Below are 26,079 nucleotides of genomic sequence, written 5' to 3' on the forward strand. Positions count from 1 at the left end.
GTGGAGATGGAAGTCACTCATTCTCCCAGCGGACTGGGCACCCATGAGGACTGGCACACGGCAGGACGGCATACAAGCAGCCGTGAGAACCTTTGTGTCACCAGCAGACGCCCACTCCACATGCCACCTCACAAACATCTTTGTGTGAGCAGCGTGAGGCCCTGGGTATTGCTGAGTCGACCAACGTGTCTACACTCCGTTCCCGGACAGCACCATGTCTTCAATAAATACTGAGTGACTGTGAGGCAGTGCGCGTGTGACGAGTGCAGGTCGCTCCGTCTCATCAGAAACCCCCTCGGGTCACGCGGACCCCAGGGTGCCCGAGGCCAGCCGGGCCTGAGAGCAGGTGCAGGCGGAGGAAGCAGTCCCTGCACCAGGCCGTGTCCCTGATGGCCTGGATGCCCCTGCGTGAGGCTCCGCGGGCTGGCGCCTCCCCGGAGGAGGCTGTGCCAGCCCAGTGCATGGCAGGTGCCAGCCCGGACGAGGCTGGCCACCCCAGGGCCGCTCAGAGCTCGTCGCGCGCGGCGCTGTCCAGCGGGGACTGTAGCACGTCTGAGTTCTTGGCCTCGCGGCTCAGCGCCTGCTGCTCCCGCATCTTCTGGGACTTGGCGCGGTCCCAGTCGGTCTTGATCTGCTCATTGTTCCACACCACCGAGGTCTCCGTGTCACTCACGTAACCGTCGTCGCCCGTGTAGTGCGTGGGGTAGACCAGCAGCGGCTCCACGGAGAAGGCGCGCAGCGTGCGTGGGGAGAAGTGGGCCTTGTACTCGGACCTGCGGGTGGACGCGAGGAGAGGGTGCGAGGTGGGCAGGGCCTGGCCGGGCCCAGCCTCGAGTCCCCACCCCACCACCCGGTCACTCACACGGGGTGCTTGTCGAACATGACCGGCAGGAACTCGTCCACCGGCAGCATCTTGGCCAGCGGCTGGGCGGCCAGCAGCTTGCGCGCGCCTTGCAGGGACAGCACGTAGGCCAGCGTCCAGTACGAGTAGTCGGCTTCCACCAGGTTCCGCACGCGCGGCACGGCCTTCTCGGGCTGCTCCACCTGCATGCGCTTCCGGCCCACGTAGCTGGGGGACGAGAGCCAGGCGGCGGCCATCAGAAGGTCCGGCCACACCCACAGGGCAGCATCGCAACAGGCCACACCCTGGACGCCACGTGGGCCCCGCAAGCCACGCCCAGGACTGCCCACACACCCTGGCTCAGCCCCATGCCCCTTGGCCTGGCCACGCCCACAACTGACCATGCCCCGGCCACACTCATACCATTGACCACGCCCACAGCTGACCACGCCCACGGCACTGACCACAGCCACAACTGACCACGCCCACAACGCTGGTCACACCCACAGCCAACCATGCCCACAACACTGGCCACTCCCACAACTGACCAGGCCCACAAATGCTGACCACGCCCTGAGCTCTGACCACACCTAGCACTGGCCCCACCCTCTGACCACACCCTCTGACCACACCCCTGACCCAGTCCACAACGCTCAGAGCTCGTCATCCCGGCGGCCCTGGCGGACCTGCCACGACAGGTGTGTCCCCCGGGGCACTGAACCGTCACTCACATGAGGTCCCAGTCCAGCCCTTCCCGCTCCACGTCCCGCATGAGGTTCATCAGACGCCTCTTAAAGAAGATCTCGAAGCGCAGGTCGTCCTCGAACACCAGCGACTTCTGCAGGCCGCGGTCGACCACCTGGGGCAGGGAGGGCACCCTCACCATCACGGAGAGGCGGCAGACCCCCATCCCGCACGCCCCGCCCCGGTCTCTCCCCCTCCCACGACACCAGCTGTGACGGCCTCGGCCCTGCCCCGGGCGCCCACCTCCTTCCAGATGTTGTAGTGGCTCAGGAAGCAGCCCAGCTCGCCCTTGGTGAGTGGCCGGCCGTGGTAGGGGTCCTTGTAGCCCGGCAGCATCTGGATGCCCAGAGCCTCCACCTGGCTTGTGTTCATGGCCCTGGAAGGAGGAGGAAGACGGGCAGCAAGGAGGCCCACGTCATGGCACGGCACGCTGAGCCGATGCCTGTGGCGCCGGCAACCCACAGGGGCACCACTTCGCTTCCACGCCAGCTCCCTGCACACGGAGCTCCCGGCTGACACCTGGCCCATCACCCTGTGGGGGACCAGGAAGGAGCTCCTGGCTCCTGGTTGTGTGGTCATTTAGGGCGTGAAGCTGCTCATGGAAGATCTCTTCCTTGTCTAAATAACCTAATCTTATCACACAGGAAGAAGGAGGCAGTCCCAAGGTGTGGCCTACCCCTGTGGGCAGACACTAGGGACTCCCCTCCCACGGTCCCCCACCTTCAGGGTCCACCCCGTCTCCAGGCCAGCAGCACTCCTGGCCAGACCCACTGCCCCTCCACGGCTGCCCTCGGAACGCTGGAACTCGCCTTCCCTAGGCTTGGACTCGCATCTCCCCTGACCACCACACAAGACCCCAGGCCTCTGGGCCTCTGCTGGGTCAGGACCCACGGCCCCCAACAGGCCCTGTGCCAGCACACAGCGAGCCCAGAGGTGACCCCGCCTCACAAGCCACCCACAGGCCACGCCCACCCAAGGCTCCCCTCCCACCACAGGCCACACCCACCTGGCCCCACCCACCGAGGCCCCACCCACTCACTTGCCGTCCACAGCCTCCACCAGCTGGCACTCAATACCCTGCTCCTGCAGCGCCCGCAGCATGCGCTCCCGCCGGTCCTGCCGCCGCTTCAGGTTGATCATGAAGACCTGCAGCCAGAGGCAGGCTCAGCCACTGGAAGCCACAGCCAGGATCCTGCACCCAGCCCTGGGGTCCTGTACCCACGCCCTGGGGTCCTGCACCCAGCCCTGGGGTCCTGTACCCACCCCCTGGGGTCCTGCACCCACCCCCTGGGGTCCTGCACCCAGCCCTGGGGTCCTATACCCACCCCCTGGGGTCCTGCACCCCGCCCTGGGGTCCTGCACCCACCCCCTGGGGTCCTGCACCCAGCCCTGGGGTCCTGTACCCACGCCCTGGGGTCCTGCACCCAGCCCTGGGGTCCTGTACCCACCCCCTGGGGTCCTGCACCCAGCCCTGGGGTCCTGCACCCACTCCCTGGGGTCGTGTACCCACCCCCTGGGGTCCTGCACCCAGCCCTGAGGTCCTGCACTCATGCCCTGGGGTCCTGTACTCAACCCTGGGGTCGTGTACCCACGCCCTGGGGTCATGCACCAACCTCTGGGGTCCTGTACTCAACTCTGGGGTCCTGCACCCATCCCCAGGGAGGGCTCACCCACCTCCGGTTGGGGTCCCCACCCACCCCTGGCTCACCTCATCGAAGCCCATCTTGTCCGGCATCTTGGTGGGCACGGAGATGAAGCGTGAGGGCTCCACCGGGGGGTGCTTCACTGCAGAGGGGCAGGGGCAGGTGGGCACGGGGCGGCCAGGGTTCAGGCTGCACGTGCTGGCCCAGCCTCATCCTTGCCCTAGCCATCCACACTCAGGGCTCAGCTACCCTGCACAAGGCTGATGTGGCCTCTCATGGGGAGCTGCCCCCTACAGTACCCCCACCCTTATCCTTCCAGAACCCCCCAGAACAGAAACCCCTCCAGGTGCCCTGGCTGCACTGTGTGACGCCCACCTCCTCCAGGAAGGCCGCCCTGAGTGCACGGGGAGCCAGCCGCAGGGACTCACCCATCACCTCCAGCTGCGTGTGCATGAAGCTCTCGGCCTCGTCCTGCAGGGAGCTGTGCGCCCGCAGCGGCACGGGCAGAAAGCCATACACCTCCTTGTTGCACACATACATCTGCACGTCTGTGGGACCACAACAGGGCGCCCCGTGAGCGGCAGGCACAGGCTGGCAGAAAGTTCCAGAACGACTCCCAAGTGCCCCCAATGGGTGCTGAACCAGGCAGCGAAGCTAACATCCTGACAACAGAGGAGGGCCTAGCAGGGACGCCTGCACCAGTTCGTGTCCCGGCTGCCCCACTTCCCATCCAGCTCCCTGCCTGTGGCCTGGGAAAGCAGTGGAGGACGGCCCAAAGCCTTGGGACCCTGCACCCGCGTGGGAGACCCGGGAGAAGGGTCCTGGCCCAGCCCTGCTGCTGTGGGCATTGGGGCATTCTGTAACAGGTATTGAAGAGCTGGGGGAGAGAGCGCCCCGCGGCACGCACCCGCCTGCTTGCAGGAGAAGGCGAAGACGATGATGTCGTCGAAGGCCCACGTGTAGTCAGGGTGCGGCGGGTGGAAGGCCAGGTGGCGCGAGGCGGCCTTGCGCAGGTCCACGAGGAAGGTCGAGTGCACCATGGGCACGGCGAAGCAGCCGCGGCGCTCCCGTTTGCGGATGGGGATGTAGGCGGGCGTGCGCCGGTAGTAGCCCTGGGCGGGAGGCAGGCGCTGAGGCTGCGGGGACGCACGCACGCACGCACCCAGGAATGCACACATCCACACGCGCGCTGAGGCTGCGGGTGACCCACGCATGCATGCACGCTGAGACGCACGAGTACCCATGCATGTACGCACACCCCCACGCACACCAGGCCCGAGGCACTGCGCAAGTGCCAATGGACACTCCAGCGAGGGAGGTGGGCTCCTCAGAGACAGGCCTAGAAGCTTCTAGAACCATCCAGAATCAGTTTCTAAGGTATTTGTGCTCTTTATCAAAGAACAATCAGTTCTACGATTTATGTCACTTCAAAACGGTGACCGGGAGGTCAGTGTGAGGACAGCATAGGGGGCACACCACTGCTGTGACACTGGGATCCCACACGGGCGCCAGTTCGAGTCCCAGCAGCCCCACATCCCATCCCGCTCCCTGCCTTGTGGCCTGGGAAAGCAGTGGAGGACGGCCCAAAGCCTTGGGACCCTGCGCCCGCGTGGGAGACCTGGGAGAGGTTCCTGGTTGCCACTGGGGTCAGGCAACCTCTTGGAGGTCATCCCCACCTGGGGGGTCATCCCCACCTGGGACGTCATCCCGCACCAGAAGTTGGAGTACGCAGCACGCGAGTCCAGCATCGGGGCCACCACCGTCTTATTCTCAGCTATGAGCAGGCTCAGTGTGTCCGGGTGCAGCAGCAGGTTGTCAGCGTCCACATACTGCCAGAGAGGGCAGGGGGGCAGGGGGTGTCACAGCTTGGGGTCCCCAGGGTAGCCATGGACAGGGAGTGTCACTGCTCGGGGTGCCCAGGGTAGCCGGGGGCAGGGGGTGTCACAGCTCCGGGTCCCCAGGGGAGCCGGGGACAGGGGGTGTCACAGCTCGGGGTCCCCAGGGGAGCCAGGGACAGGGGGTGTCACTGCTCGGGGTGCCCAGGGTAGCCGGGGGCAGGGGGTGTCACAGCTCCGGGTCCCCAGGGGCAGGGGGGCTGGGGGTGTCACAGCTCCGGGTCCCCAGGGGAGCCGGGGACAGGGGGTGTCACAGCTCGGGGTCCCCAGGGGAGCCGGGGACAGGGGGTGTCACAGCTCGGGGTCCCCAGGGGAGCCGGGGACAGGGGGTGTCACAGCTCGGGGCTGCTCTGGAGAGGCCAGAGCAGGGGGAGAGGGAGGGAGAGAGGAGGAAGAGACAGACAGAAACACGTCTTCCCCTGCAGGTCCACTGCCCCGACGGCCAGGGCTGGGAGGCGGGTGCTCCATCCGGGTCTCCCTCGCAGGTGCAGGGCCCACACGCCTGGGTCGCCCCCTGCTGCGGCCCAGGGAGCACGCATGCCCAGGAGCTGACCTGCAGCTGCTCCCACATGGCAGACACAGGTGGAGCTCCCGGCCGTTGGGGTATCAGGGAGAGTGAGTCAAAGGGCGCAATCTCGCTCTCTGGCTCTCCAACAAGACAAAAATCAAGTCAACTTTTTTCAACTGCACAGGGTCCTGACCTTAGCTGGACACCACAGGGATGGACTGGTTCCGGACACCGAGTGACAGGGGTCAGGCCACACCAGGCCACATGGCGAGTGACCCCAGAGACAGGAGAGCCCACAGCCTGCTAATCCCCAAAACGGGAAACAAGGGCCGGCTGCCGGGCTGGGGGAGGAGCCTGGGGGGCGGGGAATGTTCTGGAACTAACCCAAGGGCTCGCTGAACCACATATTGAGTGTATGATGGGCAGCTGAATTGTACCCTTCAGCAAGGTTAATTTGACATTCTGCGATTGCACCTCAATTAGAACAAACAAAAAAATCCCACAGCACAATTACAGAGCCAAAGTCCTGGCACCCGCAGTACCCGGCTCCAGGCAGGCAGTGTGCTGTGCCTGGAATGGCCCATCAGGGCACCGGTTCATGTCCCAGCAGCTCCACTTCCCATCCAGCTCCCTGCCTGTGGCCTGGGAAAGCAGTGGAGGACGGCCCAAAGCCTTGGGACCCTGCACCCGCGTGGGAGACCTGGAAGAGGCTCCTGGCTCCTGGCTTTGGAAAGGCTCAGCTCTGGCTGTTGCGGCCACTTGGCGAGTGAAGCAGCAGAATGAAGATTCTCTCTACTGTCAAATAAATGAGCGTTGTCCTATTTTTTGTTTTCAACAAGTGAATCTCTTTGAGCTAGAAAACAGTTTTGTTCACTTGCTGAAACTCTCAGATAATATTCTCACACACAACTGCCACGGCTTTTGGAAAAAGAGGAAAAAAAAACAAACTTTCCCGTAACAGCTTTCTAAACGGTCCCCACGGCCGCAGGGCCCCGGCAGCCCACCAGCATCGGCGGCTGCCACAGCCCCCGGGTGACAAAAAAGTAAGTCAATCTGGTGTCAAAGCGGCTTTGAGTTTTCAGCCAACACCTTGAATTCCACCGGGGAGATGGCAGGAGACAAAAAAAAGCAAACATCAGGCAACCACAGAGGCAGAACAAGGTGGCTCTGTTCTGGAAGGCTCCAGAAAGTTCCAGAAGCTGCCGCAGCCACCTTTGTACCTCCCGCAGTTGAGTCCTGAGACCCAGAGCAGGCAACAGCCTGCAGGGCTCCGGTTGCACCTACTCCCTCTGCACCGGGGCCACACACTGTGTGTGTGTGTGTGTGTGTGTGTGTGTGTGTGTGTCCACCCGCAGCCCACTCCCCAAGCCCACCTTCCCTCCCCCACACGGCCCGGCCCCCCAGGGATGCCCCCATTCTGCAGCCACAGGCCACCAGACGCCGGTCCCTCCCCGCTCTCACGCCCTCCATGGCACCCGAGTGCCCACCCAGGCAAAGCCCCCTGCTAGCACCCACTCTGGACTGCCCCTCCCCCAGCCACGTCAGCACCCTTGGGCGCCCCTCCTCTCCTGCGGGTCTCTGCTTGGGCAGGGCCCCAGCCGCCCTGCTGCTGTGGATTGGAACCTGGTGGTCATCGGATGCACAGGCTGGAGTCTCGACCCCTGGGTGGGCACTGTGAGCATAAAGGCACCAGTTCGTGTCCCGGCTGCTCCACTTCCCACCCAGCTCCCTGCCTGTGGCCTGGGAAAGCAGTGGAGGACGGCCCAAAGCCTGGGGACCCTGCATCTGTGCGGGAGACCCGGAAGAGGCTCCTGGCTTCAGATCGGCTCAGCTCTGGCCGCTTGGGGAGTGAACCAGTGGACACTCCCCTCCTGCCTTCCTCACTCTTTAAAATAAAAAGCAAAGAAATACAGAAGAGACGGGTAGGTGGGGCGGGAGGCTGAGGGGATTGGGTAACCGTTGCCAGCCCTGTACGGGCACGGAGAGGAAGCAGAAGTGAGGCCCTGGGACAGCCCCCCCCCGGCCCGGCCCTGCTCACTTCCCACACCCCCATCAGGCGCCAGCATGGGCTGCCGTGCCCTGCAGAGGCCACCACTCCAGTGTCCAGCTGTGGACACCCACCCGCCTGCTCCTCACTGCTCAAAACCTGACCGAAGACCCCAGGGGAAGGGGACCAGGACCCCAGGACCCAAAGTGAGGACAGGATGAGGACCCCAGCACCCCGGGAGGAGTGGGGCGAGGACCCCAGGGGAACAGGACCAGGATCCCAGCCCCAGGAGGCGGAGCCAGGACTGCAGCAACCCAGCTCCAGGGTCAGGTGGGATCAGGACCCAGGACCATGGGGGCAGAGCCAGGACCCCGGTCACTGGGAGCCCCAGCCCCTCCCCAGCCTCCGTTCAGCCCCGCTCACCAGGATATAGTCGGCCCACATGTCCCGGGCCGACTTGAGGGCCGCCTGGCGTAACTTCATGACGTGTTCATAGCGGGAGTCGGACCAATGCTTGGGGCCCTCCTCGTCCGGGTAGGACCTGCAGGGGGAGGACACAGACCCTAAGGGGGGGGTCCCCAAGGGCTTCCCGGAGGAGGAGGAGTGAATGGGCAAGCTGAAAGCCCCCACCTCCGCCCCCGAGGCAGCGGGGCACTCACCGGGGCTCCTCGGCTGGCCGCCACTCCACCGAGTGGTACAAGCTCTGCACGGCCACCAGCCACTCCCGTAGCACGGCCGTCGTGTTGTCCGCGTTGTGGTCTGTGGCCACCCTGCCAACACACGGGGACGGGGACACTGAGGCAAGACCGGGCCACTGGCCTCTCCCTGACCCCTCCTGGCCTGGGTCAGCGCCCTCCCCACTCCAGGCCAACATTTCCCTATGAAGAAACCACAGATCCAATGAGCTTTTTTTTTCTTCTAAGATTTATTTTTTATTATTAAAAAGGCAGAAGAAGATCCTCCATCCACTGGTTTATTGCCTAAGTGGCTGCAACGGCTGGAGCTGAGCCGATCCAAAGCCAGGAGCCAGGAGCTTCTTCCGGGTGTCTCCCACGCGGGTGCAGGGGCCCAAAGATTTGAGCCGTCCTCCGCTGCTTTCCCAGGCCACAGGCAGGGAGCTGGATGGGAAGTGGAACAGTCGGGATTCGAACTGGCGCCCCTAGGGATGCTGGCCCCACAGGACAGAGGACTAGCCTGCTCTGACACCACTCCTCCCCCCAACAGGGGCTCCTTGGCACAGGCGCGTTGGCGACTGTTGAATTTACCCCTGCCATCTGGGATCCTGTGCCATGTGGCATATCAAACACAGAAATCAAGACAAGCAAGGTTGGACTCCGTGAGCCCCGCCCCATCGTTCCTTCCCCCATGCGTGGTGAGGGCACCTCACGGGCCGGGGCACCTGTGCCGCATCCACACGAAGGCAGAAGGGCCCACAGCTCATTCTCCACAGCTCCACCATGACAGTCACAGCAAAGAACAACAATGTTAAACACAGTAACCCTGAGGGATCAGCCGCAAAATCCTTGCCTTGCATGGCTGGGATCCCACAGGGGCGTGGGTTCGAGTCCCGGCCGCTCCACTTCCCACCCAGCTCCCTGCCTGTGGCCTGGGAAAGCAGTGGAGGACGGAGATGGCCCAAAGCCTTGGGACCCTGCACCCGCGTGGGAGACCCAGGAGAGGCTCCTGGCTCCTGGCTTCAGATCAGCTCAGCTCCAGCCACTGCAGCCACTTGGCGAGTGAACCAGCAGACAGAAGATTTTTGTCTCTTCTTTTCTCTGTAAATCTGCCTTACCAGTAGAAATGAAGAAATCTTAAAAAAGTTTACTTGAGTGTAATAAACTTCTCCAAGAAGGAACTACAAAAACCCATCAAATTCCTTTTCCTACCCACTCTTCGGATCCGCCTCCAACGGCAGAGTGGGAGTGCAAGGTTACCAGGTGGCCCCACCCTGCCCAGCCAGCGCTGAGGCCCCTGTGGAAAACCCGGGAGGCCGAGGCCGCGCGTGGACACGGTCCAGGCGGACACAGGCCAGGGTCTCACGTGGACGCAGCCCACGGGGCCAGCAGGCCGGGCTCACACATGGCCACAGCCCACACGAGCAGCGGGCAGGGAGCCACCCCAGTCACGGGCAGCAGACAGGGTTTGTGCGTGGAGACACCACAGGGCCAGGAGGCAGCTCACGTGTGGACACTCTCCAGGCAGGCAGGGTCTCCCATGGACACTCCCACGTGGGCGGCGGTCTCAGGGGGACACCCCACGCATGAGCAGCCATCTCCCCTGGACTCTCCCCACGTGGGCAGCGGTCTCGGGTGGACACTCCGCATACACGCAGGGGTCTCCTGTGGTTGCTGCCCACATGTCCACCTAAGACTGCTACCAGTCTTAGGTGGACACTTCTCACATGGGCAGCAGTCCCTCATGCCCCCTGCCCCCTGCACCCACCCTGACCCCCAGCCCCTGCCCAGGCTCCTGGTCCCCTGCACCCTGTCGCCTGTCCCCTCCCCTGCCCCCTTGCCCCCCACCCCTGACCCCTGTGCTCACCCCTGCCCTGTCCCCTGCCCCTTTGCCCACCCCGTGCCCACCCCTGTCTCCTGCTCCCACCTGCCCTCACCCCTGCCCCTTGTCCCCGGTCCCTTACCCCCCGTCCCCCGCCCCGCGCCCTCACCACAGCGCCGTGCGCTCCCGCGGGTGCCGCAGCCTCTCCAGTGCGCCCAGCGTGGCCGGCAGCGCGTGGGCCGAGTTGCGCGCCAGCAGCGCGATGAGGACGCGCGGGGCCTGCAGCGGCGACTCGGGGCTCCAGCGCTCCTCGGGGAAGTAGGCGGCGGCGCCGGGCGGGCCCCGGGGCAGCAGCGCGGCCAGCAGCCCGGCCAGCAGCGCGCCGGCCGCCATCGCGCCACGCGTCGCCTTTAAGCCGCGTTTCTGCCGGCCGACGCCAGCCGCGCCCCGAGGCCCCGCCCTTTAAAGGGGAGGAGCGCGCCGGCCGGGGCGTCGCCGTGCACGCCCCGCCCGCCTCCCCGGCGCCTTTAAGGGCCCCGGGCGCCACTTTCCCTCCGACCGGGCCCGCATGACGTCACCCCACTTGGAGCCTGCTTTTGGGGGGCCCTGGACCCGCGGCTCAGTGGAATTGGGGTGACCCGGGGGACGCTGGCTCAGGGTTCCCAGAGAAACGTGCCAGTGTGCCGCTCGCTTTGCAGCCATCTAAGTATTGTATTGTTTTAACTTTTTTTTTTTTTTTTGCTTGTAGAGTGCTCTTACTGGCTCACCCCCCACCCCAAAGACGCACATCCAGCCAGGAGCTGCAACCGGCTGTCCCACATGGCTGGCAGGGACCCCAAGCACTGCACCCCAGCGTGTGCACCTTCAGGGAGCTGGGATTCGAACCCAGGCACCCCGAGGTCCTGCCTAACCAAGCCGGCTGCAGGGGGTGTGGGGGCAGGCGGGCAGGTGGACCCCTTTTGTTCAGTGGTGAATCCCAGCAGGGCCACAGGCGGAGGGCACACTTGCACCATGCACCAGGCAGCATTTGAGGCATTGGAAGAAAATTCTAGATCTTTCCCATGCAGTTATGAAACCCAAGTGAGATGTCCCCCCCACTGCCGCCATCTGGAAGACATCGGATCCCACACCCCCTGGCAGCTCTCCCCCAGCACTCAACGAGGAAGGGGAGGGCGGACACTCTGCGTGCAAGGCTGGCCACAGGAGGCAGAAGCCGGAAAGAAAATTCCAGAAGGCTGCAGCTGACGGGGAGGCTGGGGGCTGTCAAGAAGCTGAGCTCAGGGAAACAGGCAGGAAATGCTCTTGGAACCGGCTGGAACCAGCCGGAAGCGGCCAGAGAGCGCGCATGTGACACGATCAACTGCCAAGTCCAGCGCTTCCCTTCCAAGTAGACCAAGTCAGCTAGCAGAGCTGGGAGCCAGGATAGCACGTTCAGCTGGGGGCTGGGAGCCAACCAGCAGACCCCAAAGGTGCCAGCAAGCAGAGAAAACCCCAAACCAGCAGCAGCCTCAATGCAAAGAGTTCTTAGAAATAAACAAGAGAGATCGCCCCCAGAAATGTAGAAGGGAAAATGAACAGGCGATGGGCGACCAAACAAGCACGTGGCCAATGAAGATTTGTTCATTTTTATTGCAAAGTCAGATATACAGAGAGGAAGATCTTCTGTCCACTGGTTCACTCCCCAAGTGGCCACAACGGCCGGAGCTGAGCTGATCCAAAGCCAGGAGCCAAAGCCTTGGGACCCTGCACCCGTGTGGGAGACCCAGAAGAGGCTCCAGGCTCCTGGCTTCAGATCTGCTCAGCTCCAGCCATTGCGGTCACTTAGGGAGTGAATTGGCGGGTGGAAGAACTTCCTCTCTGCTTCTGTCTGTATACCTGACTTTCCAATAAAACAAATCTTTAAAAAGAGAGAGAGGAGAGAAAGGAAGAGAGATCTTCCATCGGCTGGGTCACTCCCCAAGTGCCCCAGCAGCCAGGGCTGGGCCAGGTTGCAGCGGGAGCTCTACCCAGGTCTCTCCGTGGGTGGGCAGGGACCCCAGGACTCGGGCCATCACCACCTGCAGGCTGCCCAGCGCCTCAGCAGGGAGCTGCAGTCTATAGGGGAACTTGAACCCACATGCCCTACGAGGGGAGGCAGGTGTTCCGGGGGTGATTTCGCCACTTCCTTCACCAGTGTCCATGCCACAGGCTTAGGGAAGGACAGCAAAGTCTGTCCAGCTTCAACACAGATGCGGCTTTATTTAAGAAAAAACAGTCTTTCCAGGCCTGGCTGCGTTGGCGCCAGCAGGTGCACCACCCTACGCGCGCACGCGGTCCGCTCCCCATGACATCAGCTGCGAGTGGGAATGACCAAAAAATGAAACGAAACATCCAGCAGTTAGCTGCCGGGGCCCTGGATTCCGGGGGTCGAGCTCCAAACCCCTTGTCCCTACCCCCAACACACCCATTCCTGACGCCCCCAGTCCCCAGCAGGTCTCACCTGCTCACCCCCTCTGGGTTCCACGGGGTGTCCAAGCAGCCAGCACCCTGGGCTGCTGCCAGTTCTAAAACAAGAGGCAAGCTGCTGCTCCTGCACACACCAGGAAGGCTGATGTGTGCGGGAGTCCTGGGGGCCCGTGCCACCCTCTGACCCCCGACACGTCCACCGCTCGCTGTCTGGCTGCGCACACATCACAGCGCAAGCACAGATCATGCCATGCCTCGCAGGACTGGAAGTGGGAGGTGAACGGGGCTGCCCCCCAGGAAGCAGGGCTCACCCAGGTCAATCTGTTCCATCAAGGCAGCCCGGATCACGTCCACACAGATGCCCTCGATGGTCAGGGCCTGGTTGCTGCCCGCAGCAGCCAGCACATCCCCCTCAGCCTCAGGCAGCTCCTGGAAACACAGCAGGTGAGGGGCTGGGCCCCAGCAGGCCCCTGCTGGCTCTCCACTGGGAATCCCCCTCCTCCTGGACACTTCTAGAAGGTTCTGAGATCCTGAGTCACCCAAAGGCCCCCAGCCCTGGGTGGTGGCCAGGCCCTCTCCAGGTCCCTCCCGTCGGCCCCAGGGCCCTTGCACCTCCTAGAACCAGTGGCTGTTTCACAACCATGCTGGCCTCCACACAGAGACCCCCAGGGTGGTGGGCTCCCCTGCCTGCCCCTCCCTGCCCCACGGGGACTCACCACCTTGCTGCCTGGCAGTAGCCGGCTCAGCAGGAAGGGGAGGAAGATACGGGACAGGCAGCCGCGGGTGAACTTCCGCTGAGCTGCCCTGCTGTCCGACTCGAACTTCTGCAAGAACACAGCCAGCAGCCAGTGGGTCCGTGTGTCCGTCCACCCGGCGGCTAGGGGCGTTCCGCCCATGCAGGTGCCACACACCTTCAGCACACGGCCCCGCACTTTCTCCAGCTGCCCAGCAGCCTGGGCGCGGTCCAAGGCCGAGGTCAGACACTGGTCAGCCAGCTGCAGGAAGGTGGCCACAGCGTTGGCCATGAGCTGTGGGGAGAGGGGTGCGTGAGGCTGGACCCTCCATGCGTCTCTCCCTCACATGTCCCTGCCGGTCACCAGGGGCCCAGGTCACTGTGGTCTCCCAGCATGCCCTGCCTCACCTGCTGTGCCAGGTCCTGGGCCCCAAACACCAGGCCCCGCATGCCCAGGAAGCCGAACGGGGACAGCAGCTGCTCCAGGCGCCTCTGGCTGCGCTCTGCCTCGCGATAGCACACCTGCATCGTCTCGGGGTCCCAAGGGATCTCCCCGAAGGTGTAGACCTGGGGTGGGGGTGGGTGGGGTGAGGCAGAGGCAGGGCCTGGGGGCGGAGCCAAGGGCAGCCTGGGGCCAGCTGGAGGCTCACCTCCCGGCGGAGCCGCTCTCCGGATGGGGTCCGGCGCAGCCGCCGAGAGAGGCGCTCCATGGCCTGGGCCAGCAGGCCCCGCACAGCCCCCAGCGTGGCCTCCACGCCGCTCTGCAGTGAGTGCACCACCCGAGGCAGCTGCGGGTCCACCTCCCGGCGCAGGCACGACTCCAGCCGGGCCTGGAGATGGGCTGCCAAGTGGGCAGGAGTGGGAGAACTGGCCGGGGGTCCAAAGGGGACCAAGTCGTCCCCAGGCCCCTCTACACTTTACTGAAGCTTGGCGCAGCGGGGATTCGAACCCCGGGCCCTGGCGAGCCCTCCTTGCCAGGCCTCTGCCCCTCGTGCACCTGCCCTGACCCACCTCCCACTGCACTCCAGGCTCCTCCACGACCACGCCCCTTCAGGCCCCGCCCCACTGCACCATCCAGCCCCGCCTCTAGCCCCCAGCTGGCTCCGCCTTTGCTGTGCGGACACGCCCCTTCTTGCCATCGCCCCGCCCCACGGTCCGTGGCCACGCCCTCCACCCAGAGTCCCAGCCCTTACTTTACATAGTCCCGCCCACTCCCACGGCTGCCTCCCCTGCTGCTTGGCCACGCCCTCCTCAGAGCCCCGCCCGTCCCTACAGCTACCCACTCTAGCCCCGTGGCCCCGCCCATAGTCCCCGGTCCCGCCCCCTGGTCACCGGTTCCGCCCCTTCCCCGCCTCCGGCCCAGGCCCCGCCCCCACTCAGGCCCCGCCTCTCCCTGTCCCAGTTCCTCCCCTGCTCACAGGTCCCGCCCCCTGCCTCACCGCGCAGGCGCGCCGCCGCCGCCTCGCGCAGCCGCAGCAGGTGGTCCAGGTCGGGGCGGAGCGTCCGGTCCAGGGCGGCGAGCAGCTCGTCCTTCTCCGGCTGGAAGGCGCGCAGCCCGGCCGAGGCCGCGGCCAGCACGGCGCCGTGCACGGCGTCCAGCAGCTGCCGGGGGACACGGGGCGACCCCGGGAGGCGGGGATCAGGGGACACGGGGCGACCCCAAGAGGCGGGGGGATCAGGGGACACGGGGCGACCCCAAGAGTCGGGGGATCAGGGGACACGGGGCGACCCCCAGAGGCGGGGGGTATCGGGGGACACGGGGCGACCCCCAGAGGCGGGGATCAGGGGGACACGGGGCGACCCCCAGAGCCGGGGACCTAGCGGGAAGGCAGGGCCGACCCTCAGCCCACCCCAGCAGCCCAGGCACCTCGGTCCAGGCCCAGGCGCGCGCTCGGCCGGCCCCTCGCAGGCCGGGCAGGCTGTGCGCTCGCAGCTCCGGCAGCAGCTCCTGCAGCAGCAGTGCCGTCAGCACCTACCGGGGCCAGGGCGCCATGGGTGTCCGGCCCAGGGAGGAGGAGGAGGATGGGTCGGGCCTGGGCACGTTGGAGGGGGCCGCCGACTGACCTCGGCGTCCGAGCCCAGGGTCACGTCGTCATCACCAAAGTGGCCGCGATGCTGCCGGTAGAGGCGGACGGCGTCCAGGAATGCGCGGGCGGCGGGAGCCTGGCTTCGCTGCAGCACTGGGGTGTGTGTGGGAGGGGTGGTCAGCATGCCCCCACCCACCCACTGACCACTGCCCTCCTGGGGCTCACCAGGAGCTCCCTCCAGACTGCCTCCATCCTGCCAGGCCTCGCTGCCCAGCTCTGGCCAGCTGCGTTTGTGCAGTGAATAACCTGCCCGACTATCTTGTCTCAGACTGTGTTTAGGCATAAGCAAACGGGTCCCCAGCGTCCCCCACCAGACCCCTGAAAGCCCGTGGTGAGCCCCACCTGTGGCCCGCAGGCGGATGCCACCCTGCAGGGCCAGCCGCCAGGCCCGCTGTGCCTCCCGGGTGCCCGCTGCCAAGCACAGATGCCTGCGGAAGGGGTGCTGCAGGAACAGGGGCCAGCTCACAGCTGTGTCCAGCAGGGCCTCCGGCTCCTCCGGCGTGGGGCCTCCTGAAGGCAGACAGAGGGGGCATCTCCGTTCACACCTCCTTCCTCCAGCACGGGCAGCTGCTCGCCCCTGCCCGTGGCAGACATGACCAGCCCATCCCAGCCCTAGGCAGCCACAATCAGTCCATCCATCCATCCATCCGAGAATCAGGATGGCCTCAACGTTCTGATTGGTGAAGAGGGGTCGCTGGTGTGGGGCAGCTTGCTCCTAGCACTGTGTAGGTGTATTTGGGGCAGGTGTGTGTGTGCGGGGGCACTCACAGTGGTTCCCCCTGCAACCCAAGCTCTGGTCCCCCCAATGCTGAGCCGGGAGCCCCAAGGGACCTTACCCGAGGTGTGCGGGCAGACAGCGTCCAGAAGACGGAGGTAGTCGCACTGTGAAGTTAGGAGCGTGAACCCCGTCAGGGTGGCTGAGCCCAGGGGTCGCCCCCCGCTTTCATGGTCCTGCAGCAAGAAGGAGGAATGCTCTGGGCCCTGGGCTGCCGGTCTCGCCCACTCACACAAACACACCTAGGAGCCCCAGGGAGGTCTTGAACTTCCCCAGGAAATCCGTGGCCCAGCCCTCCCTGCCTCCCTCCTGTGAGCTCTCTCTCAATCCCAGGGGTCAAGGCACCCATCACAGCTCCCACCTCCTACTCCCCTGACTCGCTCCTGCTTGCTGGTCCCAGGTGCCACAGAAAGGGACTTGTAGCAAGGGGACAAGTTGCTGAAAGAAGTTTAGGGGCTGGTGCTGTGGCACAGTGGTTAAAGGGGCTAGGACCAGAGCAGGACCCCTGACCATGACGCAGGTGCCAGGAGCCAGGGAAGACTGAGCACTGGGGCAGAGGGACATAGCCTGACCACGCCCCTGACCAGATGCAGGTGCCAGGTGCCATGCAGGGCATGGCCTGCAGGTGGAGGGACACGCCCCAGCCACACCCTCGACCCGCCCCCACACACCTCCTTGTTGCTGAACCACTGCAGGAGGCCGTCCCCGCGCAGGACACAGAAGACGGGCTGCCACCGCGTTGGGTGACCCCGCAGCAATGTCAGGGGTCCTTGGTGCTCCCGCACACGGGGCAGCTTCTGCAAGGAGGAGAGGCCGGTGGGTGCCAGGAGGCGGGGTGGGCTTCCTCAGGCCATTCCTGCCACCCACACAAGCACCCCTCACTCCCGAAACAGTCACCCAGGTGGGACCTCCACAGGTGTAAGGGGGTTGGGGGTGCCGGGCCCCAGGAAGTGGACGGGTGGGGTGGGGATAGAGTCCCTGTGTACCCAACCCCGGGGGCACAGACGGACGGGACTGGGGCTACCACGGCCGGGAGATGCCAGAGAGGGAAAAAAAACCACAGGTGTGCATTCCAAGTACAGATCACGCCTCTGCCCCCTCTGTGTGCCTCAGTTTCCCTAGCCATCACAGCCCCCACTTTCCCAGAGTGGTGAGGCCAGAGGGAGTCATGTGAGCCCCATCAGGGCGCAGAGGGGGATGAGGAGATTGCAGTGTTTGGTGGATCAAGGAAGACATAGGAGTGGGGGAGGAAGGCTGGTCCAGGAAGGCGTCCTGGAAGTGGTGTGGTGGGGACAGGGCACAGCAGGCTAGTACAGACACCCACGGATACAGCGACCTCAGGGTCTTGGCACCTGCCGGGCCAGTCTGCCAGGAACACCCGCATCTGGCTTTGAATTCCTCCTGCCTCCCCAATCCTCCTGCCCCCATCTCTCTTCCTCTTGGCTTCCTGCCTGGTGTAACGTGCTCGGTCACTTCCCTGGGGGCCCCGTGAGAGCCCCAGAGGACGCAGCAGGCCGAGTGCAGCCCCAGACACACCCAGCAACAGGACCTTACGTCGAGACAGGGTGCTGGGGAGCACGCAGCCCGGGAGGGGCCCCCGAGCGACCACAGGGTGGCCGCCCCAGCCCCATATGCATGCTCACCTTGCTGTGTAGCAGCTGGCACCCCACGGGCTCCTGGGGGTCCAGCTCGTGGGAGATCTGCCTCAGGACAGAGGCGGCCAGCTGCCCTCGGTAGCAGGGAAGGAAGTCCCCCAGCAGGGTGTCCACCCGAGCTGCGGGAACGCAGAACAGAGAGAGAGAATGCTCCCACCCACGCTTCACTCCCAATGCCCATGGCAGCCAGGGCTGGGTCAGGCTGTAGCCAGGAGTTCCACCCAGGCCTCCCACGCGGGTGCAGGGTCCCAAGGCTTGGGGCCGTCCTCCACTGCTTTCCCAGGCCACAGGCAGGGAGCTGGATGGGAAGTGGAACAGCCGGGATACAAACTGGTGGGACCCAAGCTCTTCCGGTTGCCCCCAACGAAGCTGTCACTCCTAGCTGTTTGGGTGACAGATTTCCGTGTGACCATGCCTCACACTCCCGGCCACACAGGGGGCCAGGGCAGCCCTGGCCTCGGCTGTGTCTCGCTGTTGGAAGCCAGTGGGACCCCGGGACTGTGTCTGCACCCCCACCCCCTACCACATGCTGCCGGCACTCACCCCTCAGCTGCTGCTTCTGCCGCTTATCCAGGGGTCCCGAGAGCCGCCCGCCCATGCTGCCCCTCCCCACCGAGCCCCGGGGCTGCTGGCGAGCAGCGGGGTGGCTGCCAGGAGGTCTGAATACGGCTTGAGCTCCTGATGGTGGTGGTAGGAGGCGGGTAGGGGGCACAGGGGCCCCCCATCTGGTAGCCCCACCCTGCACCTGCCTTCTCTGCTCTCCCCTGGGGCCTCAACTAGGGGTTTCTCCCAGGGCCCCTGGGGCGGCCCCTTGGGGAGGAAGAGGGGGTATGAGGGCGGAGCAGGAGGGCATGGCCCCTGGTGCGAATGGGGGTGGGGAGGGGGATGGGCAGTGGGCATCACCTGTGCTAGGTGAAGCTGGACCCTCTAGGCTGCTGCAGACACCCCAGGCAGTCCTTGGGGACCAGTGCTGCTGGGGGAGACCCTGAACCTCGGCCTTGATTGCTGTGCCTCTGTCCTGCCCCCATCAGCCCTCCCCACACTGTTCCCCAACGGGCATTCATCCCGCAGACAGGGAGAAACAGTCGCCTGCTGGGTCCTGGCCAAATGCCCGCCCCGACAGCCAGGGCGGCAGCGAGGGGGTGTCCAGGGGCAAGCCAGGAGTAGGAGCTCCACCCGGGTCTCTCCTGTGGGTGCAGGGCCCAGGCACTGGGACCACCACCTGCCGCCTCTTTGGGTACACAGGCGCAGGGAGCTGGTGTTGGGAGCAGAGCTGGGGCTCGAACCCAGCTCTGGCTGCAGGGACTCGGCAGACGCTCAGGTCTCGCTCAAGGACATGGGACACCTGGTGTGGGGCAGGAGGAAGTCAGAAAGCGGCACCCGCAGATAGTGAGCCCTCCAGGATCCCTGGTGGCTGCCTGGTTTCGCAGCAGTTCCCAGCCTCCCCTGTGGCTCTGTGGAGGTGTGAATCCCATTCTGCCCTTGGTTCTCTGGTCCCTGGATTGACATGCAATGGCTGGAGCACAAGCAGCCGCTTGGGAATATGAGGCAAACCCCCTTGGTGGCAAGTGAAGCGGCTGGGGTCCTAGAGGGGGTCTGTGACTCCTGGTGTGTGTGTGTGCTGTTGGGGGAGGTCTCCTTCCAGGGGAAAGACTTCCATCATCTCCGTGTAGGCAACCAGAGAACACCGGACTGGAATGTGCCCCTCCCACGCCTGCAGGCTCACTGGGACTCAGCATGAACAGAGCACTGGTCAGCTTCCATGGGCCACTGGGTAGCAGGGGACCAGAAAAAAAAACCACCCACACCCACAAAGCTGCTGGCAAATGGTGCAGCAGGCAAGCACCCCAGGGACCAAGAACAGTGGAAGGCTGAGGGGGTGGCAGGAGAGGGGCCGGCCCCCCAGGGCCCTGGCCACCTGCTGCTGCCCAGGGCGGAGGAGCAGAGGGAGGGGGCCCCCCGCTGGGCTACTTCCCTCAAGCTGTATCAGTATCAGCCCAGCTCCCCGCAGGAAACTCTCTCTGTGGTTGGGGTTTCAATTCCCGCCTCTCCCCGCAGCTGCTGGCCCAGCCTGGGTCGGCTCTCGCCCGCACGGCTGGCAGGGGCACTCTGGCCTCCTTGCCCGGGGACCTGGGGGGTCCTGGAGGCTTCTCAGGCCCTCTCAGCTCACGCCACAGGGCCTGGTTCCAATCCCAGCCCCGGCTCCGGACTCCAGCTCCCCCTGGCTAGTGGGGACCCCAGGAGGTGGCAGGTAGCGATGGCTGGAGGACTCGCATCCCCGCCACCTGCACGCTTCCAGTTGTCCTGGCAGGGCCAGCCTGGCCGTTAGCACCACGGCCCAGTGAGCCGGCAGACAGCTCTTGCGCACTCAAATCAATCAATCTTTAACCATTTTCATTCAACTTGAGCCACCTAGGGGGGCCCCCACCCTCCCCTCACCACTCCTCCACGGTCCCCTCCCGCCCCCACCAATCCTGCAGCCATCAGTGACAAGGACACAGCGCAAGCTTCCAGCAACACTTGTTAATATCCGGGTCCCGCGGTGGCCTGGCCCCAGCGGGTGTTGGGGCAGTCGGTGCGGGGTTCCTCCTGGCGCACTGGGTGCGGTGGCGGTGGTGGGGCCCTGCCCCGGCAGTCTCCGCCCAGCGATCCCGGATCCCGGATTCCCCAGGCAGCGGCTAGAGCGTGGAGTGTTTCTCAAAGGGCACGGTGAGCAGGCGTGCGGCTGCTTCGTCCAGGAACCAGCAGAGCTTGCCCGTGTGCGGCTGCACCAGCGCGGCGGGCAGCGGGTGGGCCTCGGCCTCCTCCAGGATGCGCTGTGCAGAGAGGGGGTGCAGATGCGTGAGGGCACTGACCTCCCCACACACGGATACAGGTGTGACCTGTGACCCTTCCCCTTCGACCCTACAGGCTCCCTGCCATGGCGGCTTGCTTGGGGCAGGTTTGAGTCCCAGCCGCTCCACTTTAGGTCGCTCCCTGCTCCTGCAGCCGAGAAAGCAACGGAACAGGGCCCAAGTGCTTGGGACCCTGCACCCACGTGGTAGATACGGATGAAGCTCCTGGCTCTGGCCTGGCCCAGCCCTGCCTGCTAGAGTTGGCCCCGGGGCACACCCAGGGGCCACAGTGCTGTCTCCTGCCAGCTAGCCCATTCCCTACAGCCATTTGTCATGACCACTGTATCCCCCTTTTATAGGTGGGTAAGTTGAACAAGATTGCTGAGGCCAACAAAGCCAGGAGCCAGGAGCCTCTTCCGGGTCTCCCACGCGGGTGCAGGGTCCCAAGGCTTTGGGCCGTCCTCCACTGCTTTCCCAGGCCACAAGCAGGGAGCTGGATGGGAAGTGGGGCTGCCAGGACTCAAACTGGTACCTATGTGGGATGCCAGGGCCAGAGGCAGCAGGCTTACCTGCCCTGCCACAATACCAGCCACCTTCATTCCCAATTGTCACCTGGATTTACACTAGCGCTTTCTCTAATTCTAACCCTCTGATTAATTTCTGCTGTGTGGGTTCAGTGCTACGCAGTGGCCTCTGAGTGCAGCTTTGGCTCCACCCCATGCATAACATGGAGAAAGTGATTCTTTTTTGGATTTGTACAGGGTCAATTCCTGACTGAACCACTGTGGCTCCCTCCTGCCCTACGACCCACAGGGAGCTCAGCTACGTTCTGACCCAGGGAGCTCAAGCCCGTGTCCCGCCCTCGTGCCCTGCCCCAGCACCCAAGGCCGCTACCTTCAGCACAGCTGCCTTGCCTTCTCCCGTCGCCACAAAGATGACGGTCCGGGCCGCGTTTAACACGGGCAGCGTGAGCGTCACTCGCTGTGGGGGAGGCTTCGGGGAGTCGCTGATGGGCGCCACGATCTTCTCACGCTCCTGGGCAGGGATGGAGAGATGATGTCACTTGCACTTCCGGAACATACCCGGTGCCCCCACAGGAGGCTGTCACTCCCTCATGTCCTCATTGCCCCGGCTGGTTGGAGATGGACAGATCAAGTCTCCAGTGGGTGGGCTTGGGTGCCGGAACCCACCCAGAGCTCTGCCCCTCCCCACACTCCCTGGCCGGCTCCTGGGGCGGGGCTGTGATGTGTGGGAGCCGGATCTCCTCCAGGAGGTGCACAGCACTCACCTGCAGCAGGGGGTGATCCGGGAAGAGCGAGCAGGTGTGGCCGTCGGGCCCCAGGCCCAGGATCAGCAGGTCGAACACGGGGATGGGGTCGCCCTGGAAGGCCTGCAGGGTGGGACACACAGTCAACAGAAAAACGCCCCGGCCCTGGGGGTGGGGGTGCAGGCAGCGTGTTGGAGGACCCCACAAATATCAGAGAAAAACAGGATAGGGTGGGGCGCTCACCTGCCTCAGCTTGTCGGCGTAGTCCTCAGCCGCCGCCTCCACGGGCAGCTCGGGGTTGATGGTCAGTACCTGGCTGTCCGGGATGGGCAGCTGGGACAGCAGGTGCGTCTGCGGGGCATGGAGGGGAAGGTCAGTGTCAGCCAGCCCTGAGGCCGCTGAGGGCAAAGGCAAGATGGCCAGTGGAGGGCATGATCGGCGCATGCCCAGTTACACACCCGGGCATGCTGAGGCTGGGATGGCAGGATCCAGGGTCCCTGAACTCTGTGCCGTGCAGTTCCCCAGGTTGTGGGGGTCGCCAGCAAGAGGCCCCGGCAACAGGGGCTGCCTCAGCACCAGGGCCAGCACCAGACTCCCCCATACCTCAGAACGACTACCTCCCCATGGTTAGTTCCAAAGTCACCCCATATCTATGCCTGTGGGCCCAGAGCCAGGGGCAACCAGGAGATGAGGGGTGCCACTTGACGTGGGCGACTCGGACGGAGCTCCTGGCTTCACCCTGGGCCAGCACTAGTAGGAATCAGTAAAGGGCCCTGTGACCACAGAAGGGGCAGGGTTCCAAGGGAGGCAGCCACCAGCTTAGGGGCCCCCGGAAGCTGGGGAGGCAGGGCAGACCCTGGCTCACAGCCTGGGAAGGGATGCAGCCCTGAGGACACCTTCAAAAAAAAAACTCAAGAGCTGATACTGTAGCATAGTAGGCTAATCCTTCAAAGACTAGCACCAGCATGCCACGAGGGTGCCAGTTCAAGTCCCGGCTGCTCCTCTTCCCACCCAGCTCCCTGCCTGTGACCTGGGAAAACAGTGGAGGACGGCCCAAAGCCTTGGGACCCTGCACCCGTGTGGGAGACCCAGAAAAGGCTCCTGGCTCCTGGCTTCAGATCGGCTCAGCTCTGGCTGTTGTGGCCACTTGGGGGAGTGAACCAGAGAATGGAAGATCTCTCCTCCTCTCTGTAAAATTTCCCTTTCCAATAAAAGTTAATACATCTTTTTAAAATTTACAACATCTATTTCCACATATTTGAAAGGCAGAGAGAGAAGGATAAGGCAAGCAAGCTCTGCCCTTGCCAGTGACCAGGCTGGGCCAGACCCGAGCCAGGAGCTCCACAGGGGTCTCTGGGGACCCCAAGCTCTAGAGCCATCACCTGCTACCTCCCGGGGCGTGCATGTACATGAGGCCCGCCGGGCAGTGGAGCAGGCAGGACTCGAACCAGGCTCTCGGTGATGGCATGGCAGCTCCAGGTACTACACACTCTGGGTGTGCTGCCGCCTGCAGGGGGGTGGGGGCAAGCTACCGGGGGCGCAGGGACGGAGCCCTGGGCCTGGCCAGCACCTGCACGTCCATCTCCAGGCCGCCACTAGAACCTGCAGCTAAGGGCAGGAGTGTGGCTGCAGCTCCAGAGGGGACATGTTCCCTGGGTGGGGCTGCAAGGGGCGGGGTTAGGAAACCATCCAGCTCCACCCCAGTGACTTAGGGGGTGCAGCGCCCCTCTTCTGGCTGCAGGCACCATTCACAGCACACCCAGGAGGGCAGCACCCAGCACACCCAGGCCAGGACCCAGCACACCCAGGAGGGCAGCACCCAGCACACCCAGGCCAGGACCCAGCACACCCAGGAGGGCAGCACCCAGCACACCCAGGCCAGGGCCCAGCACACCCAGGCCAGGGCAGGACCCAGCACACCCAGGCCAGGGCCCAGCACACCCAGGCCAGGGCCCAGCACACCCAGGAGGGCAGCACCTAGCACTCCCAGGCCAGGGCCCAGCACACCCAGGAGGGCAGCACCCAGCATACCCAGGCCAGGGCCCAGCACACCCGGCCCTCCTGCGCCTAGGAGACCTCAGAGTCCAGGCGTAGGCCAGACTTCCCTGGATCCCTCTGTCTTGCTGCCCAGCGGTTCACGATGGAACCAGGTGCAGCCCCCCACCAGACCTCAGTGGGCCGCCCCGGGGGCGGGGCCCAGGACTGCTGGGCGTGGCCACAGCCTGGGTGTGGTCTGCGTGGGCGTGGTCTTGCTCGGTGGGCGTGACTCATGCAAGGAGAGTTCTCAGTGCAATGGGCGTGTCCCGGTCCTAAGGACCCGGTGGTGGGCGTGCCTTGCTCGGTGGGCGTGTCCCGGTCCCAAGGACCCGGTGGTGGGCGTGCCTTGCTCGGTGGGCGTGCCCCGGCTAGCACTTGACCCGGTGGTGGGCGTGCCCAGTGGGCGTGCCCCGGCGGTGGGCGTGTCCCGGCCCCACGTGCCCCGGCCGCTCACCCGGTACGCGCCGTACGTGCTGTCGGCGTGGTCGAAGGGCACGAGGCGCTCGTCGCAGAAGCCGAGCGTCCAGCGCGCGAGGCCGGCGTGCCCGGCCGGGGAGGCGGCGGCGGGCAGCTCCCGGGCCAGCAGGGAGACCAGGCTGCCGCCCGACAGGCCGAGCGCGAAGCGGCCGCGCGGCCCCGCCAGGCAGCCGGCGGCGCGCTGGGCCACGAGCTGCGCGAGCGACGCGCCCAGCTCCTGCGGGCTCGAGAAGACCGAGATGAGGCCCCGTCCCGGCGCGGCCATGGCGACGGCGGCGAGGCCGGAAGCGCAGCCGCCGCGCGCCAGTGCGCCTGCGCGGAGGCGTGGCCCGGCGCGGCCATGGTGAGGGCGGAAGCGCAGCCGTCCGGCGCCAGTGCGCCTGCGTTGGTGCACTGGTGGCCGCAGCGGGAGCGCATGCGCAATGCCTCGGGTGAAGCCTCGCCGGCACTTGCCCTTTGATTGATTGCCCTTAGGTGCCTGATCGGCTTTCTGGGTTATCGGGACATCCGGGGGGCGTGGTTTGAGATCGGGAACATTTTGTTTTTTTTTTTTTTTTTTTTTTTTTTTTTTTTATTAAAGATTTATTCATTTTATTACAGCCAGATATATACAGAGGAGAGACAGAGAGGAAGATCTTCCGTCCGATGATTCACTCCCCAAGTGAGCCGCAACGGGCCGGTGCGCGCCGATCCGAAGCCGGGAACCAGGAACCTCTTCCGGGTCTCCCACGTGGGTGCAGTGTCCCAATGCATTGGGCCGTCCTCAACTGCTTCCCAGGCCACAAGCAGGGAGCTGGATGGGAAGTGGAGCTGCCGGGATTAGAACCGGCGCCCATATGGGATCCCGGGGCGTTCAAGGCGAGGACTTTAGCCGCTAGGCCAAGCCGCCGGGCCCGGGAACATTTTGTTAATGTCCGCTGTTCACCAAACTGACTTTCAGGCCTCCTGAGGTGTGTTTGTACTCGAGTTCCCGTCATGCCTGGCTCTTTATTCATGTGTAAATTGCACCACGTGCATTTTAAAAAAATTCATAGCCATTATTATTATTTAATAATAATTCATAATTCATCATTTTATGATACAGTTCCATAGGCCCTGGGATTTCCCACATCCCCTCCCCAATCCCCCCCTCACCGAGTTCCCCTATATTATTACTACATTATAGTTCTTTATAAACAGTCATATGTCCATCATTGCGGGAATGGACAATGGCGGAGTCCAGCATCCTATTGTCAAGTTTCATTGAGAGTCCATCTTTGGAAGATGCTTACTGCATTGTATTCTCACATCTGGATATGACAATTTCCATGACACAGTTACTACACATCCCTTAAATGAAAAATCACAATACTAAGTCAGCCACAGGAGGAAAAACAGAAATTTACAATGCCATGAAGTTAAATAACATGCTACTGAATGACTAATGTGTCAGTGAAGAAAATCAAGAACCTTCTTGAAGAAAATGCTACTGTATGATCTATTTGAAGAGTTTAAACTTAAAAAAAATCAAAACCCATGAGATACAGTTTCCGCTAATCTTCGTTGGTGAGAAGACTACTGTAGGCAATAAATACATGGGTTTTTTTTCTTTAAATCCAGTTCACGTTGTGGGTTGCTCCAACTAGGCTGCAGCTCCCACTGGTCCATGTGAGGGC

At 64.1% G+C, this 26,079-nt stretch overlaps 3 protein-coding genes across 3 annotated transcripts; all 3 read right to left on the reverse strand.

Moving 5' to 3' along the window:
- Positions 1–261: 261 nt before the first annotated feature.
- On the reverse strand, positions 262–10,561 carry COLGALT1 (collagen beta(1-O)galactosyltransferase 1). Its single transcript, XM_058657894.1, has 12 exons — positions 10,284–10,561; positions 8,278–8,388; positions 8,042–8,159; positions 4,923–5,057; positions 4,136–4,340; positions 3,657–3,776; positions 3,294–3,370; positions 2,625–2,731; positions 1,829–1,961; positions 1,573–1,700; positions 863–1,069; positions 262–773 (listed from the first exon to the last, which is right to left on the reverse strand). The coding sequence occupies exons 1-12, from the start codon at positions 10,505–10,507 to the stop codon at positions 506–508; spliced, it is 1,833 nt and encodes a 610-aa protein (XP_058513877.1). The 5' UTR covers positions 10,508–10,561; the 3' UTR covers positions 262–505.
- A 1,747-nt stretch (positions 10,562–12,308) lies between these two features.
- Positions 12,309–18,660, reverse strand: NIBAN3 (niban apoptosis regulator 3). The gene is made up of 15 exons (XM_058657895.1): positions 18,353–18,660; positions 17,798–17,928; positions 16,826–16,951; positions 16,216–16,330; positions 15,722–15,889; positions 15,357–15,472; positions 15,160–15,264; positions 14,732–14,894; positions 13,943–14,133; positions 13,701–13,859; positions 13,471–13,587; positions 13,276–13,383; positions 12,871–12,988; positions 12,594–12,657; positions 12,309–12,447 (listed from the first exon to the last, which is right to left on the reverse strand). The coding sequence occupies exons 1-15, from the start codon at positions 18,405–18,407 to the stop codon at positions 12,444–12,446; spliced, it is 1,740 nt and encodes a 579-aa protein (XP_058513878.1). The 5' UTR covers positions 18,408–18,660; the 3' UTR covers positions 12,309–12,443.
- A 1,740-nt stretch (positions 18,661–20,400) lies between these two features.
- PGLS (6-phosphogluconolactonase) lies at positions 20,401–24,788 on the reverse strand. The gene is made up of 5 exons (XM_004595547.2): positions 24,402–24,788; positions 22,154–22,261; positions 21,932–22,033; positions 21,538–21,678; positions 20,401–20,625 (listed from the first exon to the last, which is right to left on the reverse strand). The coding sequence occupies exons 1-5, from the start codon at positions 24,687–24,689 to the stop codon at positions 20,488–20,490; spliced, it is 777 nt and encodes a 258-aa protein (XP_004595604.2). The 5' UTR covers positions 24,690–24,788; the 3' UTR covers positions 20,401–20,487.
- Between the last annotated feature and the right edge of the window lie 1,291 nt (positions 24,789–26,079).

Source organism: Ochotona princeps, chromosome 33 (assembly GCF_030435755.1).
Source record: "Ochotona princeps isolate mOchPri1 chromosome 33, mOchPri1.hap1, whole genome shotgun sequence".
NCBI classification, from domain to species: domain Eukaryota; kingdom Metazoa; phylum Chordata; class Mammalia; order Lagomorpha; family Ochotonidae; genus Ochotona; species Ochotona princeps.

Excerpts from the sequence above, each read along its gene's own strand:
- PGLS (XM_004595547.2), bottom strand. The coding sequence starts at position 24,689 with ATGGCCGCGCCGGGACGGGGCCTCATCTCGGTCTTCTCGAGCCCGCAG. Across the intron at positions 22,262-24,401 it reads GCACGTACGGCGCGTACCGG|ACGCACCTGCTGTCCCAGCT; the intron begins GTGAGCGGCCGG and ends CATGCCCCGCAG. Across the intron at positions 22,034-22,153 it reads ACGCCGACAAGCTGAGGCAG|GCCTTCCAGGGCGACCCCAT; the intron begins GTGAGCGCCCCA and ends CCCACCCTGCAG.
- COLGALT1 (XM_058657894.1), bottom strand. The coding sequence starts at position 10,507 with ATGGCGGCCGGCGCGCTGCTGGCCGGGCTGCTGGCCGCGCTGCTGCCC. Across the intron at positions 1,962-2,624 it reads GTGGAGGCTGTGGACGGCAA|GGCCATGAACACAAGCCAGG; the intron begins GTGAGTGGGTGG and ends TCCTCCTTCCAG. Across the intron at positions 1,701-1,828 it reads ACTACAACATCTGGAAGGAG|GTGGTCGACCGCGGCCTGCA; the intron begins GTGGGCGCCCGG and ends TCCCTGCCCCAG.
- NIBAN3 (XM_058657895.1), bottom strand. The coding sequence starts at position 18,407 with ATGGGCGGGCGGCTCTCGGGACCCCTGGATAAGCGGCAGAAGCAGCAG. Across the intron at positions 16,331-16,825 it reads AGTGGTTCAGCAACAAGGAG|GACCATGAAAGCGGGGGGCG; the intron begins GTGTGTGGGGGC and ends TTCTTGCTGCAG. Across the intron at positions 13,860-13,942 it reads GAGAGCGGCTCCGCCGGGAG|GTCTACACCTTCGGGGAGAT; the intron begins GTGAGCCTCCAG and ends CCCCCACCCCAG.